The 16,965-nt window shown below is 48.3% G+C and overlaps 2 protein-coding genes and 2 non-coding genes across 6 annotated transcripts; 3 read left to right on the top strand and 1 right to left on the bottom strand.

Annotated features, from left to right (window-relative positions):
• The first annotated feature begins 1,281 nt into the window (after positions 1-1,281).
• Positions 1,282-3,120, top strand: PLA2G1B (phospholipase A2 group IB). The gene is made up of 4 exons (XM_033075553.2): positions 1,282-1,315; positions 1,388-1,547; positions 2,264-2,391; positions 3,002-3,120. Exons 1-4 carry the CDS (start codon positions 1,282-1,284, stop codon positions 3,118-3,120), a joined length of 441 nt encoding a protein of 146 aa, XP_032931444.1.
• Positions 3,121-6,114: 2,994 nt separating this feature from the next.
• Positions 6,115-13,934, bottom strand: SIRT4 (sirtuin 4). 3 transcript variants are annotated; one of them, XM_033076105.2, is made up of 6 exons: positions 13,867-13,934; positions 11,228-11,733; positions 10,337-10,631; positions 9,020-9,223; positions 8,418-8,576; positions 6,115-6,225 (listed from the first exon to the last, which is right to left on the bottom strand). In XM_033076105.2, the coding sequence occupies exons 2-4, from the start codon at positions 11,725-11,727 to the stop codon at positions 9,071-9,073; spliced, it is 948 nt and encodes a 315-aa protein (XP_032931996.1). In that variant the 5' UTR covers positions 11,728-11,733; positions 13,867-13,934; the 3' UTR covers positions 6,115-6,225; positions 8,418-8,576; positions 9,020-9,070. The 3 variants fall into 3 exon arrangements, with proteins under 3 accessions (XP_032931996.1, XP_032931995.1, XP_032931997.1); XM_033076104.2 differs by lacking the exon at positions 6,115-6,225 and having other exon boundaries at positions 7,819-8,576; XM_033076106.2 differs by lacking the exons at positions 6,115-6,225; positions 8,418-8,576 and having other exon boundaries at positions 9,076-9,206.
• A 1,293-nt stretch (positions 13,935-15,227) lies between these two features.
• On the top strand, positions 15,228-15,368 carry LOC117005002. Its single transcript, XR_004419733.1, has one exon. It is a non-coding gene; the product is annotated as a U4 spliceosomal RNA (small nuclear RNA).
• A 660-nt stretch (positions 15,369-16,028) lies between these two features.
• LOC117005001 lies at positions 16,029-16,169 on the top strand. The gene has a single exon (XR_004419732.1). It is a non-coding gene; the product is annotated as a U4 spliceosomal RNA (small nuclear RNA).
• The last annotated feature ends 796 nt before the right edge of the window (positions 16,170-16,965 follow it).

Below are 16,965 nucleotides of genomic sequence, written 5' to 3'. Positions count from 1 at the left end.
CTGCAACTCAGCATCTGTTTGGCTGTAGGTAAGCCATGAGTGGGGAGCCCCAGATGGGAGTGGTTGAAGAGATCAAAGAAGTCAGAATGGATCTGGTTGTTCAGCACCATGTGTAGCTTTACCTAGATGTCCTATGGATATGTCAACATCCAGTGGGTACTGTGGGTACCCTGGTGTAGTTTCAAACCTGGTGAGGAGGAAGGTGTCCTCATCACCCCTTCTGCAACCTGCTGGCAGGTGGTGAGCCCAGTTTCTTGCATGAACACTGGTGTACTGGCTGCTGCAGAAAGGTGGCCTTTTTCTGGACATCCTGCTCTGCTCTTAAAAGCTGAGGGTTTGTTTGGTGCTTGGGAAATCAATGCAGACTTGACAACCATGTCTAGGAACCGTACCTTGAGTGTGTAAAAATGCCAAACCTGTAGCCCTGAAAATGCCAGAGCCTCTGAGATCTGAGTGCAGAGTTTTTATTTATGCCTGACTGATTCCAGGAAATTTTTCTTACCCATTTTTTGAACTTCTTTCAAGGTTCCCAACTCTCCTCATCCCTTGGCGTAGAGAACCAAAGGCTCTTAACTGGAATCTGTATTGGTTTTGGAGACAGAGAAACAGCTCTAAGTCACTGAAGTCTGCTGTGTATGTTGAAGCTTCTAAGCCTGGTTCATTTCCAGTGCAGATTGCTTAAGGCCACATAAAACCAGATACTGCTCCTTGTTTAAGCCACATACAGAGGTTTTCCAGGTCACTTGGCTCCTGCTTCTTGCCTAGTAGTACCTCCTCCTCTGAACAGCTTGAATTTTTTTTTTTAAATTCAGTTCATGCCAAATGGTCATTTGATGTGAATGGACAACCTGTACCTTATGCTCTGAATGAGAACCCATGGAGAGACACAGGATTAATGATAAGTGGGATACTATAAAAGAGGATGCAAGTATTAATGGCAGGTGGTTATTAGTGTGCCAGAAACTTCCAACTTAACCACCACACTGCTATCAATTTTTAGCCCTTAAAAATATCCAGATCTTTCAAGCTGACTTCTAATAATAGCACCACAAGAATTTAATAACAAAAATCTACAGAGCTAATATTTGCCTTTCAGGCTTTTATGGATTTAACTCAACTGGCCTTCAACTGGTCACGCCACAACCTGCTGCCCACAGCATCTGATGGAAAAAGTCTGCATTTAGTAACATTTTATCTCATACTCATGTCAAGGTGAGCCTGCTGTATAAAGACTCATCTCCCTTAGCACCAGTTTGTGTGTCAAGAATTCTCTGTGCGAGAATGAAGTTCCTGGCCCTGCTTTTCCTGCTGTCGGGTGGGTAGGTGCCCTTGTCCTCGCACTGGTAATGCTAACCTGACTCTAACCAGCCTGTGTGTCTCTCCCCAGTGGCCGCAGCCAGCGATGATGTCTCGCCCCGGGCTGTGTGGCTGTTCCGTGAATTGATCAAGTGCACCCTGCCCAAGAGCCACCCACTGCTGGACTTCAATGGCTACGGCTGCTACTGCGGCCTGGGGGGCAGCGGCACTCCGGTGGACGAGCTCGACAGGTTTATAAGACTCTGCTTTTACAAACTTCTTTCCTTGCACTTTCCTGCTTCAGCTTCATCTCAGCTGGCCCTGCCTATGAACGTTTACAAAACTCTCTGGCTGCTGTGAACAAAGCTTTCTTTCACAGATGGATTCAGGGGAAAAAGGATGTATGCTATCACACCTTGATGCTTTATTACTAAGATAAAATAGAATCACAGTAGCTCTTCTATGGCAGCACAGTGTGCTGATGCCAGCATTTTTTTTAATTTTTTTTTTGCAGCAGTGTATCGGGCCAGCAGCCTCGATGCAGCTCTGCACACTCTGCCCAGTGCTTGACCATCAACATGTACATAGCTGGGCTGCAAAATGCTAGGAAATGGCACGGAGAATTTAGAGACACACAAATCTGGCAGCCAAGTCTTGGATTGTGTTGGCTGAGAGCTTGTCAGCTACCAGGCACTGAGGGGGAGACACTGGCTTTTGCTTTCCTTGTGTCCAATAGGCAACTGTAAAAATGCTCCCATAAGTATGTATGTGTCAGACATGTATTGGACCATGAGCTGGCACAACTGTATCTCTTTGAGGTTCTTTGTGTCTGCCCTCTTATCGCTGGGTATCTTTCTTTTATTGTCAAGAGCCTTGTCAAAGCAAATCTAGTGTATTTGTGTGTCTTACAGGTCAATTGAACCTGCGATTCTGGTATTTTCTAACCTTTTTTCTCCTTGTTTCCCAGGTGCTGCCAAGTACATGATAACTGCTACTCACAGGCAATGGAACTCGATGCCTGCAGATTCCTCCTGGACAACCCCTACACTAAGTCTTACCGCTACAGCTGTTCTGACGGGACAATCACGTGTAGCAGTACGTCCATTTTCACTGCACTCCAGGTGTTCTCCAGCCTCTCTTAGGAAGGAGCAGGGCTGTGTTTCACTCACACCTCTGCTGCAGGAAGGCACAGTGCAAGTTCCTGCCAGGAGACCTGGTTGTTACAAAGAGGGCATCTCACACTGAAATGAGTATTCTCTATATAGCTCACAGTTTAAAGTTTATGAAGATATATGCTATGGCAGGATCTAGAGAAGCCCGTGTAGTCTTCAGGGGATTGAGTACTTTTCTGGGAGGCCTTCTAATGGCACTATCAAAGAGACCAGCATGCTAACTTGACATTGTTTTATCCATAGTTTCTGCCAGACCCATCTTAAGAATAGTGGCGCCTTTACAAGGCTCTGGAACGGAGGTAAAGAGCAGAGAGGCTGGCAAATAGGGCTGCAGGGAAAGCAGGAAGGGGCACGGAGAGACGGCTCGGCTGGAACACACAGCTTTGGGGGCCGTGGGTTAATGGGCGGAAGCCTGTGCCCCCAAAACGATGGCAGCACTGAAACGGTACACCATGAGAGCAGAAATGCCAGCCCGAGCCACTGCAGCGCGGGGCGAGGGAGCCAAGCTCTGACCGCTCCTCTCTCTCCTCCAGGCAAGAACAAGGAGTGCGCCATGTTTATCTGCAACTGCGACCGCGCCGCTGCCGAGTGCTTCGCCAAGGCGCCCTACAACCCCGACAACAAGCACGTGGACTCCAAACAGTGCAAATAATTGCCCTCATGTGCAGCAGCACCAAATAAACAAATATATAATCTAAACCGACAACCCTGCCCGCTGTCCACTGCCGCGCTGAGGGCACGGGGGAAGGGAAGGGCGTGAGGGAGGCCCCGCCCCCTGCCCACGGCCCCGTGCGGCGCGTGCGGTGCCCCCGCGTTCGCTGATTGGCCCTTGGAGGCGGCGGGGGCGGGGCGCACCTGCTCGCGGCCTCGCGTGCCCCGCCCGCCCCTCAGGTACCCGCGGGCTGGGGCTGCTGAGGGCGGGGCTGCGGACTGCTGCCCTCACCCTCCCGGGGGTCCTCAGGGTGATCGTCCCTGCCCGCCCTCACCCTTCCGGGGCTCCTCGGGGCGATCGTCCCTGCCCGGCCTCACCCTCCCAAGGCTCCTCAGGGCGATCGTCCCTGCCCGCCCTCACTCTCCCGAGGCTCCGCTGGGGCACCGATCCTGCCCGCCTTCACCCTCCCGGGGCTCCTCGGGGCGATCGTCCCTGCCCGCCCTCACCCTCCTGAGGTTCCTCAGCGCTCCCCTCCCGCCCGCCCTCACCCTCACGGCCGCGCCCACTTTCCCGGGACTCCTGAGGGCGCCCTTCTCAGCCGTCCTCGCCTCGGGCAGCCCCCGCGTTAGCCTCAGCACCGCTGCCCCTCTTCCCTGGGGCATCGCTGCGTGAGGGTCTTGAGCCCTTCGGTGCTCCTTTCTCCTGAGGCTCTCCTGTGTGCTTCCCCTGGGGAGCCCTTCCCCTGCCCGCCGCTGTTCGCGGTCAGCAGCCGCAGGGAAGGAGGTAGTGCTGGCCTGGAGGGCAGGGAGCCCCTCGGAGTGACCCTCTCTGCCCCACGTTCCCAGCCCTGCCAAGGTCCTGTGCCAAAGCTGCCTCCCACCCTTTTGGGAGGTTTTTGGGTGAACTCCTGGGGCAGGGTCTACACACACCCCCTGCTTGCTGGGGGGGCATGAGGAGGGCCCTGGTTCATCACCACAATGAGCTGTACCCAAACTTGGAGTAGACCCCAAGGATCTGAGAGTGCTCTGGGAAATGAGAAACAAATGGAGAAAGAAGAAGCTGGCTTGGTATGTCACTGGAGGTACTTGCAATGCCTTCCTACTGAAAGTAAATGTATCTTTGAGGGCATTAGAATGATAATGAGAAAGGATAGTGAATTGCATTTAGTTTTGTTTTTTTTCCTTGAAAAGGAGAAGGGATTTTGTCACAGACAGACATTCCATTTTATGGCAGATTGAGCCCTAGTTTAGTACCAGTATTCGTTGCTTATTTTTGCTCAGGTGTTTGTGTACGAGAATTTTCTGGAAATACAGAGTGCATGGAGACCTCTATAGAAATCTTGAGGATACGGGATGTGGTTCTGTCATATGGCCAAAATGAATCATTCTTAGGGCTGGAAGAGCAAGATGAGGTCTCTTGTACCCACTCACTAGCTTAGATTCTCTGAAATCATTGTTTGTAGAACAGTAAAGCTCCTAAGTAAATGTTACTAGAATCCCCTTGTGATAAACCTCATTGTAGAGAAAAAAAAAGTAAAATATCATCGCTATCTGGAGGGAACACTGCATTTTAAGCTGTATTATCACAAGTAGGGAAGATTGGGGTGCATTGGAAGCATTTCAGAAACTGTTAGTATGAATTTTGCTTGTAACAGGAACTCTAGATTTGAGGTGAGCAGTATATCTACTCCTGGCATTCAGCATTTGGAGCATGCTAGCATTCCGTAGATAAACTCCACAGACAGATGAAGGCTCAAATTGATTCCATACTCCATAGAGATTTTATCAGCCTGCTCTTATGTTTGGTCCCTTGATCACACTTCTCATTTCCATGCCACTTCGATGGTGTGAAAGACCCACCATTAAATCCCAGCATCCCCTATCCAGGGGCAGCCTTCCCACACAATGCAGTGTCAGCCCTAATGAACGGCCAGGTGGGGAGGCTGGAGGGGGTGTGCAAAGCTGCTCATTAGGGCTTTGAGGAACCTTGTGGGAAGAGTAACAGCAGGGCTAGTGACTGCTTGAACTGCCAGTGTAGGGGACTACAAGGAGTGCATGAAGATTTTCTGCCATGCTGGCCTGTACTTCTGTTCAGGACCAGAAAGGGATTGCCTGGAATGCGAGGTGTCCCTGTGCTCAGCAAGGGGGAGCTCTGAGACCCTGCACAGCACCACAGCTGGTCATGGGATGCTGGGGGGAGAGCAGCTCCGTGGGCTCACTGCAGAAGTGAAGTCTCAGTCTCATCTTTTCTCTTGCTGTTTTCTATGCCAAAATTTTTCACTCTCTGCAGGGAGAGCTGAATTACTTTTAACTACATGGGCATTGTACAGATGAAAAAGAGTGCTCCAGCTGATGTGAGGCATGCAGAGAGCAAACAATTCTGCTGATGGTAATGATCCTCTGTCAGGTTCTGTTTGGGCCTGGGACCAATCCGAGACACTCACATTATTGCTCATCCTCTTCAGGCTCAGCTTCTCTTTTTCTCTGCCATTGTCTAGTTAGTGGTGCAGAAGGGATTAAGTGCAGGAAGTGGTACTGGGGTGTCTTTCCTTGGTGGGAAGGGAGATGACTGGGAGCTGTACCCAGGATTGCAGGAACAGTCTGGAGCAGTGGTTTTGAAGCCCATCTGGCTTGGCTGTGCTGTTTCCCTGCCTGCTGCAAAGGCTGGGAAAGGCTGCCATCCAAGGCAGTCACAGAGGAAGAAGCACACTCTAGATGGTCTAGATAGTCACTTCACTCCACTGAACCTCCCAAGTCCTCCATGCCCAGAGTTTTGGGTCATTTTCCAGAAGTAATGAGCAAGCAGGTGTGTCAATAGGAGCAATCTAACTGTAAGATGTGGGAGGCTGCACTTACACCCCAGCCATCTGGGCCATCTACATTCTGTGCTGCCCTCCCTGGGGCTCAGTATGTGAAATACCTTCCTCAGGCTGCTGGACTCAATTACAGTTTGCTCTGACAATTTGCCCAGAAACAAAGACAAGATTTGCCAAATAGGAAGTAACTTTTATTTGCTTTGGGTAAGTCCAACCCCACTTTCAGAGGAGCAGAAGAAAAATCCATTATTAGGATCTCAGCTCCTCTATCCAAGCTTCAGGAGGAACAGCTGTAAGAAAAAGAGAAGAGCAAAAGCTGTTGATTCAGCTAATTTCATGCCATGGCCTTTGGTGTAGGAATTTTAGGCTCTCTCAAGCATTTCTCATGCGAGCAAACTTAATGGTATCTTGGGGAATATGTTAAGAAGTGAAGTATTCTGATCCTGCTCTAGAAGAGGTCCATTTTAATAGTGCTGGAACAACTTAGCAGAAAAAAGAAGAAACTTCTTCATCTCAGCCTCATATAGTGCTTATAGATATGCTCATTACCATATAGTAATAAACCATGCACAGGAGATTTACTGTAATGTTCATTTATTGTAAGTCATTGTCCTGGTGGCTTAGAAGTGCAATCAGTGGAGAGTTGGGGTAATGACTCATCTGAGAGTGATGCTGAAGGGACACCCTGACTCCAATCCCACAGGCTCAGCTGCAGAACAGAAGAGGCAGGGTAGATGTGGGAGGTTTAGTTACCTGTCACAGAACTCATTCCAAGACTTGTTTTAGACTGCATGGCAATGCTCCCACACCTTCTCAAAATGCTGGCTCTACCTGCAGCCTCAGTTTTTGACAATGTCATGCAAGTTTCAAGGAGGGGGAGAAGATGATGTGGATAGTGAGACACTCAACCTCAGCTCCTCTGCTAAGGAGGCATCAACGTCTCTTCCTACAGGGAAAACCCCTACATGAAAGCATGGAGTATGTGGAGACTCTGCTGTGCTTTAGGCATGATTTCTGCAACAGCTTTGATTGGTAGGACAGCTCAAGATGGAGAGGTATTTGTGAGCTTTGCTCAGTGCCAAGCAGCAGAAACCTGAGTCATTGGAAAGTGGAGTCACCATTCAGTGAGAGCAGAATGCGGGTGGGAGTCCTGAACTGTTCTTGCCTTCAAAGTGAAGCTGTCTCTCCTCTAACCCAATACAGCCAAATCTGGAAATGTGTTAAGTATCTTAATGCCCTCCACCTTCTGCAGAAATTTGATGCCTGATTTATCCCTTAGACTCTGTGCTTTATTTGCTCTCTCCTGGTGTGGATTTGAATTGTCAACAAAGCAAAAATGAACTTTGCATCCTGTGGTCAGTTGTCCTTGCTTTGCTACTTGACCTTTTAGCAGATAATTCTTGCATCCTTGTTTCCAACTGCTTGTTACAGTCCCTTTCAAAATATTAATCCAGGACACACTGGAGTAGGAGGGGGCACTTGGGAAACCCCAACAATTAAATCCCTCAGAGTAGAAGAGGGGAGTGGTAGTTTCATGAAGAAGGTCAGGTCATAAATTTAGTGTTCTAGTTTGTGCCAGGTTCTGTGTTTTACTCTGTAAACAGTTTGATAGAGTTTACAATACCATCCTAAGTATCAACAAAAAATCACTACCCAGTAGTGATGGATCTCCTGTTAGGAGTGTGGAAATTGCATCTTTCAACAGAGATTACCTCCTGAGGGAGACATATTGTAGAGATTTAATTGTATTTCTCTCTTAATTCATCAGCTGCTAGTAATTACAACCTGCATTTTTGCAATGGAAGAAAATGTATCTAAACTGGCTACTGAGAATGTACTGAAATAAATCATAGGAGGGAGAGAAAATTACAATGCAAATAGTCTCAGTTTTCTAAACAATTTTAATTGATTCCTTAGCTATTCATTAATTAAATAACATCTTCAAAAAATGCATTCTGGAAAATGTAGCAGCCTCACTGAAAGTAGTGTTTGTCAGATTAGCTTAAAGTAACTCCTCTGGCATCTCAACAATATTTAATTTTTAAAGGGGTTAGATTTCAAGCAGTTTAGCTTGTCAGCTTCTCTCTGAGTTGAGAGAAATGCTGACTTCCATGCTGGAAGATGTCAGCCTTATGGCCAGTGCTTCCAAATAATCTGTTACAAGTGTGGTGTTCTTGTTTAGCTTCTATTCTGAACCTTTTTCCTTTTAAGTGACAACTGCAGTTCCTCTTGCCTCCTTTTCCTCTTTGCACACTCTACAGTATCCCACCAGTGACACTGGATCCCCAGCAGTGTCCTCCTTTCCCACATCGCCCTCCTGTGCTACAGTCTCAAATTACCTGGTTAAAATCCCTGTCCCCCCCTTCTCCACTGGGGACAATTACAAAAAAGGCAGTTTGTCCTCAGAAATGGTAGTCCAATTACCCTGTCCCAATAAATGAAAAAGCACTGTTTACAACGACAAGGTAAGGCAGAAAAGTACTTTTTTTTCGTTATCATTCTGTTTCCTGCTATGTAGAGATGGTTTCAGTGGAGAGAACTGGTGAGGCTGTCACGGGTGAGGCTTGCTGCCCTCTCCTGGTGCCCTCAGCACTGGATCTCACAGCTGCCTCTTGGAGTTTTCCCCTTTCTCAGAAAAGTCCTGCAGGAGAAGAAAGAAGCTGCTTTATCGACTTAATTGATTATTTTCAACAGCAGTGTTTGATTAGGATTAGCTGGACCAATTCTATCAGGAACAGCTTTTGAATTGTCACTTGCAAAGCAACAGTTGTGATCAGGTTCTCTGGAAGTACAGGTGATCCCTGTAGTTTCCTGACAGTAACAAATTGATTGGAATTCTACACTACTGAGTCTTCTGGATAATCCTACCCAATCCTCTGGGAGTGCTAGTGCTTAGTGTGTTGTTTATGATCATGGGAACCAGTATCACGGCCCATCAGGACAGACCAGTTGCAGATTCAAATTCACAGCCACATTTTGGTGCAGCGAGGGAACATTTTGTCAGTCAGCACTGACAAATCTCAGTGTCAGCATTTCCCAGAAACCCCCATTGTTACTCTGTAACTGATCAGGGAAGGTACTCACCTTGTAAAAATAACTTTAATCCTGACAGCTACTGAAGCTCAGCTGGTTGGGTCAGGTGCAAACAATCAAAGGCAGCAGCTCTCCACAGCGGGAATTCAGCTTTAAGGATGCAAAGTGATCTAACCTGGTGGGCCCAATGTTAAGGACTGCAATTGGCAGCTTCTTCTCCCGGGCAGCCAGAGCAAACCTGTAACCAGAGTACACCTGCAGGAGTACCAGAAGACAAAATGACTGACAGCTTAGGCAAACAAAGAGTTACAAAAAGGAATAAAATAGTTGTCGTTGGCAATGGGAGAAGGGCTGTACATACATGCTGTGTTAGGCAGCTGCACTGAGCTCAGGTAGGAAATGTCTTTGTTCAGGAGTGCACAGAATAGAACAGCTTTAACCTCTGTAAATGAAGGATTTGCAATGTCATAGAAATTGAAACTTCAGAGCAGATTGAAGGGAAATGTCCTTGTCTTTCAGTAAATCTCTGCAGCAGTTTTTATTAGTTATAACAGCTACTTAAATGCTGTACTTTGATGGTTCTTGCATGGCCCAGCTTAGGTAGTACAAGAACAAACCTAAGGCATTTCAATCATTCCTGTACAGAGGATTATAAGCTTAAGAAGGGCAAGCTCATGGAATTTTTTATCCAGTATCCTGAAGCCAAGAGAATCACAATCAGGCAGCCTTGCTTTTATCTCCTTTTGGAAGGTGTTAGAATAACGTTTTTTAATGTAATAAAACTTGTTCCTGGAAAAATTTATCTTACACAAACACTGTTACAAAAGCTTCTTTGGGTTAGAAACTCCTGTTGTTTAGCTACCTTACCTTATAGATAAGAGGCTAGTGGAGAAAACACATCATGATACAAAGGACAATCCTGAGCAGCAGAGATATTCAATCTCTCTTATTGAGAATTCAATAAGGAATGAGAGGTCCTAAAACCTGATATTTTACACAGTATGCCATGAGGCCTAAAAAGCTACCAAAGGCCACAAATTTCAGGCAAAAAAAAAAGTGAGAACTGAATTGTGTCAGGGAACTTGTCCTTATGGACAATTGTGACCTGATGGAGGAGACAGCAGAGAGAGGTCTGAATGGAAGTATTAACAGCAGCATGAAGGAGACTGGCAAGAGAGTGACAGGGAAGCCCAAACAGGTCACCCATGAAGCCAGATTCCAACCACAGTAAAAATAAAATAAAAAGAAGCTCTGCAAAGGCTGATCTGATCCACAAGCCATTGGTAGTCCTAAGCTGTGGGACCAAGGATCATTGCAGCCAGAGGAGCAGAGAAGCAGGAATGCAGTTTGGGAGGCAGACCTACTTACCTGCATAGAGGATCCTGCTACCAGCATGGAGTCTGATTCTGCCAGGCGTTGGTGTACAAAACTGACTTTTTCCTGGCTCACTGTGTCTCCAAAGAAGGTCACATCAGGCTTCAGGATTCCACCACATTTCTGGCAGGCTGGGACTTGGAAACTGCGCACCTGCTCGTCCGTCAGGAAGACATCCCCATCCGGAGCCACACCAAGTGCCTCAGCTTTCCAAGTAGGATTCAGAGCTTCAAAGTGCTCCTGGAGCTCAGAACGCAGGATTCGGTCTCCACAGGCCAAGCAGAAAACCCTGAAATTCAGAACAAAGTCTTAATAGAGGTTTTCATGTCAGCTGAAAATCTGGAGACTCTAACTTGTTCCTCAGGAGGCCTCTCATGATTTTCCACATTTACTAAATGGTATAGGTCAAGGAGATGTCTTTCTGCTCTGTTGCTTTGAAGGAATGCTCTAGACGAAGTGCTTTCAACCCTGCCATGCATCCTCCCAGTTCAGGCTGTGCTTTTTCATTTAGAAATTTTGGGTGATCCAGGCTGTGATGGTCCTTCTCCAGTCCATGCATCCCATGCAATTATGGCACTATCCACTCTGCTTAAGGTGGATAATCCTTGCATCCTCATGATCCCTTGCTCTCTTTACTAAGAGGATATTTGCTGTACGAAGGAAACAGAAAATGGATGCAGGTTTCAAGGAAAATGATCCAATTAATACTCAAAAAAACTGGAGTGGTGTTCATGTTTCTTAAATACCATGCCATGAACAGCACTGGGCTGTGATTTTTTTCCTCACCCCAGAATACACCATGGACATTTTGCCTCCTTTCCAGCAGCTGACACTGCAGCTGCCTGTCAGGCACCCACTGACAACCCCCTGTGGCAGCAGCTGTACCTGTGTGTGCAGCCGTGCAGCTCCGTCATGCGCTGGCTCCCGGCTTTGGTGTGAAGGGCATCCACGTTCTGAGTCACCAGCCAGTGCAGCTTGCCCAGCTTCTCCCAGTCTCTCAGCACCAGGTGTGCCTTGTTTGGCTGGTGGGAGGAGAACTGGGGCCAGCCCACGAAGTTCCTTGCCCAGTAGCGCTGGCGGGCAGTGGCGCTGCGGACGAACTCGGCGTGCTGGATGGGCCGTCTGTCTGTCCTGGCGTACAGCCCAACGCCCTCAGAGCGGTAATCGGGGATCCCTGACTCCGTGGAGATGCCAGCTCCAGTCATCACAAACAGCCTCTTGGAGTTAGAAACAAAGTGCTGCAGCTCCTCCACTTCCACGGGATCTGGGGGAAGACAGGCTGGCACGAAAGTCAGGTTTGGAGAGGCTCTGGATACTGAATGGGATCTGAAATGATGCAGTCTGGCAGCTCTGAAAACTCCAGAGCACTTGCTGGCAGAGAACATGTTCAGCTGAAAGGCAAGAACAGAACACATGGCAGGTGAAAGAAAGCAAAAAGCATGTCCTTAATGTCATTTGCTTATGGTTCTCTGGAAAATTATGCTGTAAAATATTCTTTGCTCTCTTTTTAGTAAAGAAACAAATTATTTTGGAAACATTAACTGATGTCTGCCATCCAAGGACAGAATGTTCTTTTGGAAGAGGGGAACACTGAGTACAAAGTTAACAGCTCTGACTTGCAGGGCTCCTGCTGTTCTATCCTGGTGTGAAGGATGGCTGCCTAAGAGGACTTGTAAAGGGCCCAGAAAGGCCTGTGCACGCAAAGTCATTCCCAAGTATGTGCAGCAGGCCAGGCAGGAAATGGCAGGAAGGCCAAACACCTCAGCCCAGAGGCACTGGCTGGTTCCTCCCTGGAAGAGACCCTTGTTCTGCATTTTTAACATTCTGCCTGCTCCAAATCAGTCTTTTATATTCACCCCATCCTTTACACATGTTGTAGGTTTTTTTCCTGACAAAGGCCTTGACTGGAGTTACTCCTGGTTTTTTTGGTTTTTTTTTTAATACACAAAAGTCTGGTGCAGAACAGGCCTTGAAGTGGGACTGAAGATGATTAGGGCACTATCTAAATGCCTCTGGCACCTCCTCTTTTGTGGGTGCCACCTCCCCAGAGTCCATGGGGAGCTGGAGGGGCACTGCTTTGCTCCAGCAGACACAGGAGCTTTCCGAGAAAGAAGGTTCATCCAGTGTTGGGGCAGAAGGAACTGCCAGGCAGGGAGGAATGGGAGGGACACGCTGCTTTAAGGGAGGAGTGCCACGCCCTGCTGGGGACAGGCAGGATGGATGGCTTTGCTGATTAAGTAGCCTGGAATTGTGTCGGGATCTGTTGAGACATGAATGGATGGGTTTGGACTTTGATTTTGTTTGGGCTTTCCAGCAGTCTGCATTCTTTCTCCATTTCACTGGTTTAAAACTATTTTTTCTGGCCTCTCTATGGTTTTGCAAATAATGTACAAAAAGCTTTGAAAGCAACAGTCCTGAGAATTCTGTTTGGTATTTCTGCCTCCTTAAATCTCCCTGTGCAGGAGGGCTTGTACAAGATGTGGAAGACAGAGGAAGAACTTTATTTACTGATAAAAGGGGACAATCTGAACAGCTAAACTTCAGATGTATTTAAATATTGCTCCATTTACTGCAAGACCTAGTACTGCCAGGCAACTGAGGGCTTACATCCATCTGAAGTTTAGGTGCTCAGCTCCAAGCATTGTGATACTAAATTGAAACTAGTAGCAAAGAGTAGATTTGGCTCAGTTAGTCTTCAGTTCTCAAGGCTTTTTGTCATCATCAGTTGAAATGCAGAAAAGATTGGACAGACTCCATAGTCTGAATGGCTTTTTGTATCTAAGCAGTGATTCTGTTTGCAACGATTTTTGCTCTGTTTTGCTGTTTAGCAGGAGTTGTGTTGGGCATTCCTTCTGAAGAGGTTTAATTTCCCATATGAATTAATTAGAAAGGACAAAGTCTCCCAATAAACTAATTTGCTTTGAGAGTAACTTGTGTCATGATGCTCCCCAAAGGCTGTTAAGCCAGTTTGATGGTAATTAAATTGCTTTAACTGATGGAAACTCTTCATTTCTGCCCCTTATCATCATAAGATCTCTCAAAAGGAAATGTTCAGAGGCAAAATGAAATAGAAATGTAATAGGGGTTAGCCCACAAGAGAGAGAAGGCAAAAATTATAGATCCATTTGAAAGTTGCTGTGATCCAGGTAAGGACTATGGAAGAAAAAAAGTTAAAGGATGGAATATTTCTTGTCAAATACAAAGCTGCTTTTAAAATGAAAGTGCTCGGATTAAAAAAAATAAAATAAAATTACATAACAAGTGAAACTCTTTTAAACGTACGTACGGAGATCTGAGGCTAGAGTCTGTATTTAGCACACACCCAATGAGCTCCAGGGGAAAAGATCAGGCAAGGTTAAGGTGGTGGAAGATAAAGAGGACCCTACAAACGGCTCCAGGCCAGAAATCCAAAGGGACTCCCGCACCACAGGGGCTGCCACGTGTCTCTAGTGCTGTGACACTGGCGGGGTGACACCGAACCGAACCCGTCTAGTGAAACGGGAGCGATACCGCCGAGCACTCACCTGTCATGGTGCTGCCGGAACGCGGAAGGACAGGGCCGGCCTGCCGGAAAAGGAGCCCTCTGGGAAATGTAGTTCACGGGAAAAAAGCCCCAACACAAAGACTACAACTCCCATGCGTCAAAGGGAGCAGAGGGGCAGCGAGAGGTGATCCCAACATCCCAACGCCTGAGATCATTGGAAAACGCTGAGAGCTTCACTGCAGCCCTCAGGGAAACGTGTGAGGTTAAAATCCGAGTTCATTTGATACAAATGCATGTGACGCCTTTGATAAAATGCATTGTAGCTGTCTGTCCTTAGAAAAGATGCATTTTCTTTTAACTGATACTAACATGTTTCAGGCTTAAAATGTGGTTAAATAAATAATGTAAGAAAAATCCACCGAGGGCTGTTAAAGACATCTCTTCTAGCCTGGGAATTAGGGCAGTGCCAACCTGTCTGCTGCCGACTCTGTGCACTCTGGTAGGAACCCATCGTACCTCTCTGCTTGCTGCAGGTTTCAGTCTCAATAATCACCTGATAATTTGTAGTTTTGCCTGACAATAAGGGCAGGCAAACGTTTGAACTTGGGGTTTTTTTTTTTTCTTTTTTCTTTTTTCTTCAAATGAGTCTTGTTTCCCTGAGGAACAAATAATGAAGAAGGCCAGACTGCTGCACGGTAGCAGCCTGGCGCACTGGATGTCCAGCAGTCTCACAGACAATGGGTTCTTCCTAAAGATTTGGACTGCTTTGCAAAAGCATTCACCAAAGAGCTCTTGCTAAACAGTTCAAAACTTTGCAGAAAGTTTTAATCAATTTTTTTTTGTCTTACAGTTATTTCAAAGGCCGGGTGAGCCCAAGCATCTCTGTAGCAGTGTGTCACTTTGTGATCACAAGGAAGAAGCGCATCCTGCTCGCTCGCGTGCAGTGCCACCCTGCCATGGGCTTAGGTGTGGAAGTGCAACCCTCTTTTTGACAGCGTCGTGAGTCTAAATGACTTTCAGTAATTTACACGTTAGGAGTTTAAATGTTTCAAACTGTTGAGCGATGACTTTGCTTACGCTTTGCTTTCTCCCTGGTGCTCCTCGGGAGTGCGCTCTCTCCCGGCATGGATCAAGGCGATTTTTGGCCAATGCCCCGGCTGGAGCCGCGCCTCCCCGGACGCTCATTACCATAGTGCCGTCCCGGCAGCCTCCGCGGGTGCCGGCGGTGCCAGCGGGCCGCGCTCCGTCCCTCCGCCGCCTCCCGCTCCGTCCCCGGGGCCGCGGCGCGGTGCGGGCGGCGGGCGGGGCCGGTGCGCGGGGGGGCAGCGGGACCGGCCCGGCGCGCTCTGAGCGCGGCGGGGGCGAGGCGGGACCGGCACCGGCAGCGCGGAGCGCAGGGTCAGCTTTGCGCAGTGGCAGTATCGTAGCCAATGAGGTTAATCCGAGGCGCGATTATTGCTAATTGAAAACTTTTCCCAATACCCCGCCATGACGACTTGAAATATAGTCGGCATTGGCAATTTTTGAGAGCCTCTACGGAGGCGGATTTTGTGTGGTTAAAAGATAGGTGTACAGAGTCTTGAAAACGAGCGAGTACGTGTCTAAGGAGTTGCTTTTGTCCTGCGCTTGGGTTTTTCCCCTTCGCATTTCACTGGTCCATTCATTCTATCAGCGCCACTGAGAGAGCAAGACAGGAACCGAACTCTTGCTGTAAAAGCGCGCTCAATTTATTTAACCCGCTCTATTGCTGGAGCAGGGGGGATGCTCGGGAAGAGCTCGTGCTGGAATGGGGCTCAGCGGCGCTGTGGCCGCTCGGGGCTGGCAGGGCTCACGGCCCGGGGGTGCCCTGGCTCGGTACGGAGGGGATGCTCGGTACGGAGGGAATGCCCGGTACGGACGGGACTCTCCGTGCGGAGGGGATGCGCGGGGCCGGAGGGACTCCCTCGTTTCCGCGCGGGGCCGCCCGAGGTGACGTCACGCTCAATTTGCATATCCCCTCCCAGCAGCCCTCGCGGCTGTACCGGGGCCGCAGAACGGAGCGCAGCACGGGGCTCCCCGGTCCCGGCGGGGCGCGGGGGGCGCAGAACGGGCGGGGGGGCCCTGCTGGGGAGGGCGCAGGCAGGAGCGGGGGGGCGGCGGGACTCACCCCGAGCTCAGCGGCAGCCCCGGGGCGAGTGGCGGCGGCAGCGGTAAAGGCCGGTCAGCTTTGCGCAGTGGCAGTATCGTAGCCAATGAGGTTAATCCGAGGCGCGATTATTGCTAATTGAAAACTTTTCCCAATACCCCGCCATGACGACTTGAAATATAGTCGGCATTGGCAATTTTTGACAGTCTCTACGGAGACTGAGAATTGTAGTCAAAAATAGATTGAGCTCTGGAAGTTTCTTGGGGGTTTCCGGGCTGGGTCCTCGGCGTACTTGTGCTTGGAGGTGGTGGGGGTCTGTTACGGCAGATTAATGATTAATACGGCTTTTGTTCCTCCAGTGCTGCCGGCGTTTGCTACCGCTGGAAACGCGGTTTTATAAAATGAGGGCGCTCTTGCATAATAAAAAGCTCGTCTCTTTTTTCCAATGAAGTTGCTGAAAAAGGAAGCGGTCAGTGAAAATGGAAGTGGAGGGGCTTAGGTGCTGGAGAAAGGTTTTTGGAGTAGTTCTTGTTGAGCAGGATCCTTAGGAGAGCTCAGCCTGTCCAACAGGCAGGGAGGAATCTGGGGGACTGAGAGTCTGAATCGGGCTTCCCTAGCTGCAGAAGTCCCCTAAAATCTATTAGGGAATACTTAGTGTAAAGTACTGTAAACTCAATTTTGTATGCATTTCTTTATTGACATGTCTTGCTTTAAGAAAAAAAAAAACAAAACAACCAAAAACCACCAATAGAAAAAAGCTCCTTATTGTCAAAGAAATCACAAACTCTTACTCTGGAAAAAACAGCTGCTGGTGTCAACTCCTATTATATAAGTAAACCCTATCCTTTCCTAATTTGCAGCAGTTTAATAGCTAAGCAGCCCCTGTGGAGGGAGGCTAACGAGCACTGCACACCATCTCCACTGAGGCTCCCCTGCAGCTGGGAGCAGCTGCCCTCCGTCACTCTGTATGAGTGAGATGTTCCTTCTGCTGCTGACAGCTTGCCTCTGACATTC

The sequence above is a fragment of the Catharus ustulatus genome, chromosome 18, assembly GCF_009819885.2.
Source record: "Catharus ustulatus isolate bCatUst1 chromosome 18, bCatUst1.pri.v2, whole genome shotgun sequence".
Taxonomy (NCBI): Eukaryota; Metazoa; Chordata; class Aves; order Passeriformes; family Turdidae; genus Catharus; species Catharus ustulatus.
This window is presented reverse-complemented; position numbering and strand designations above follow the sequence as displayed.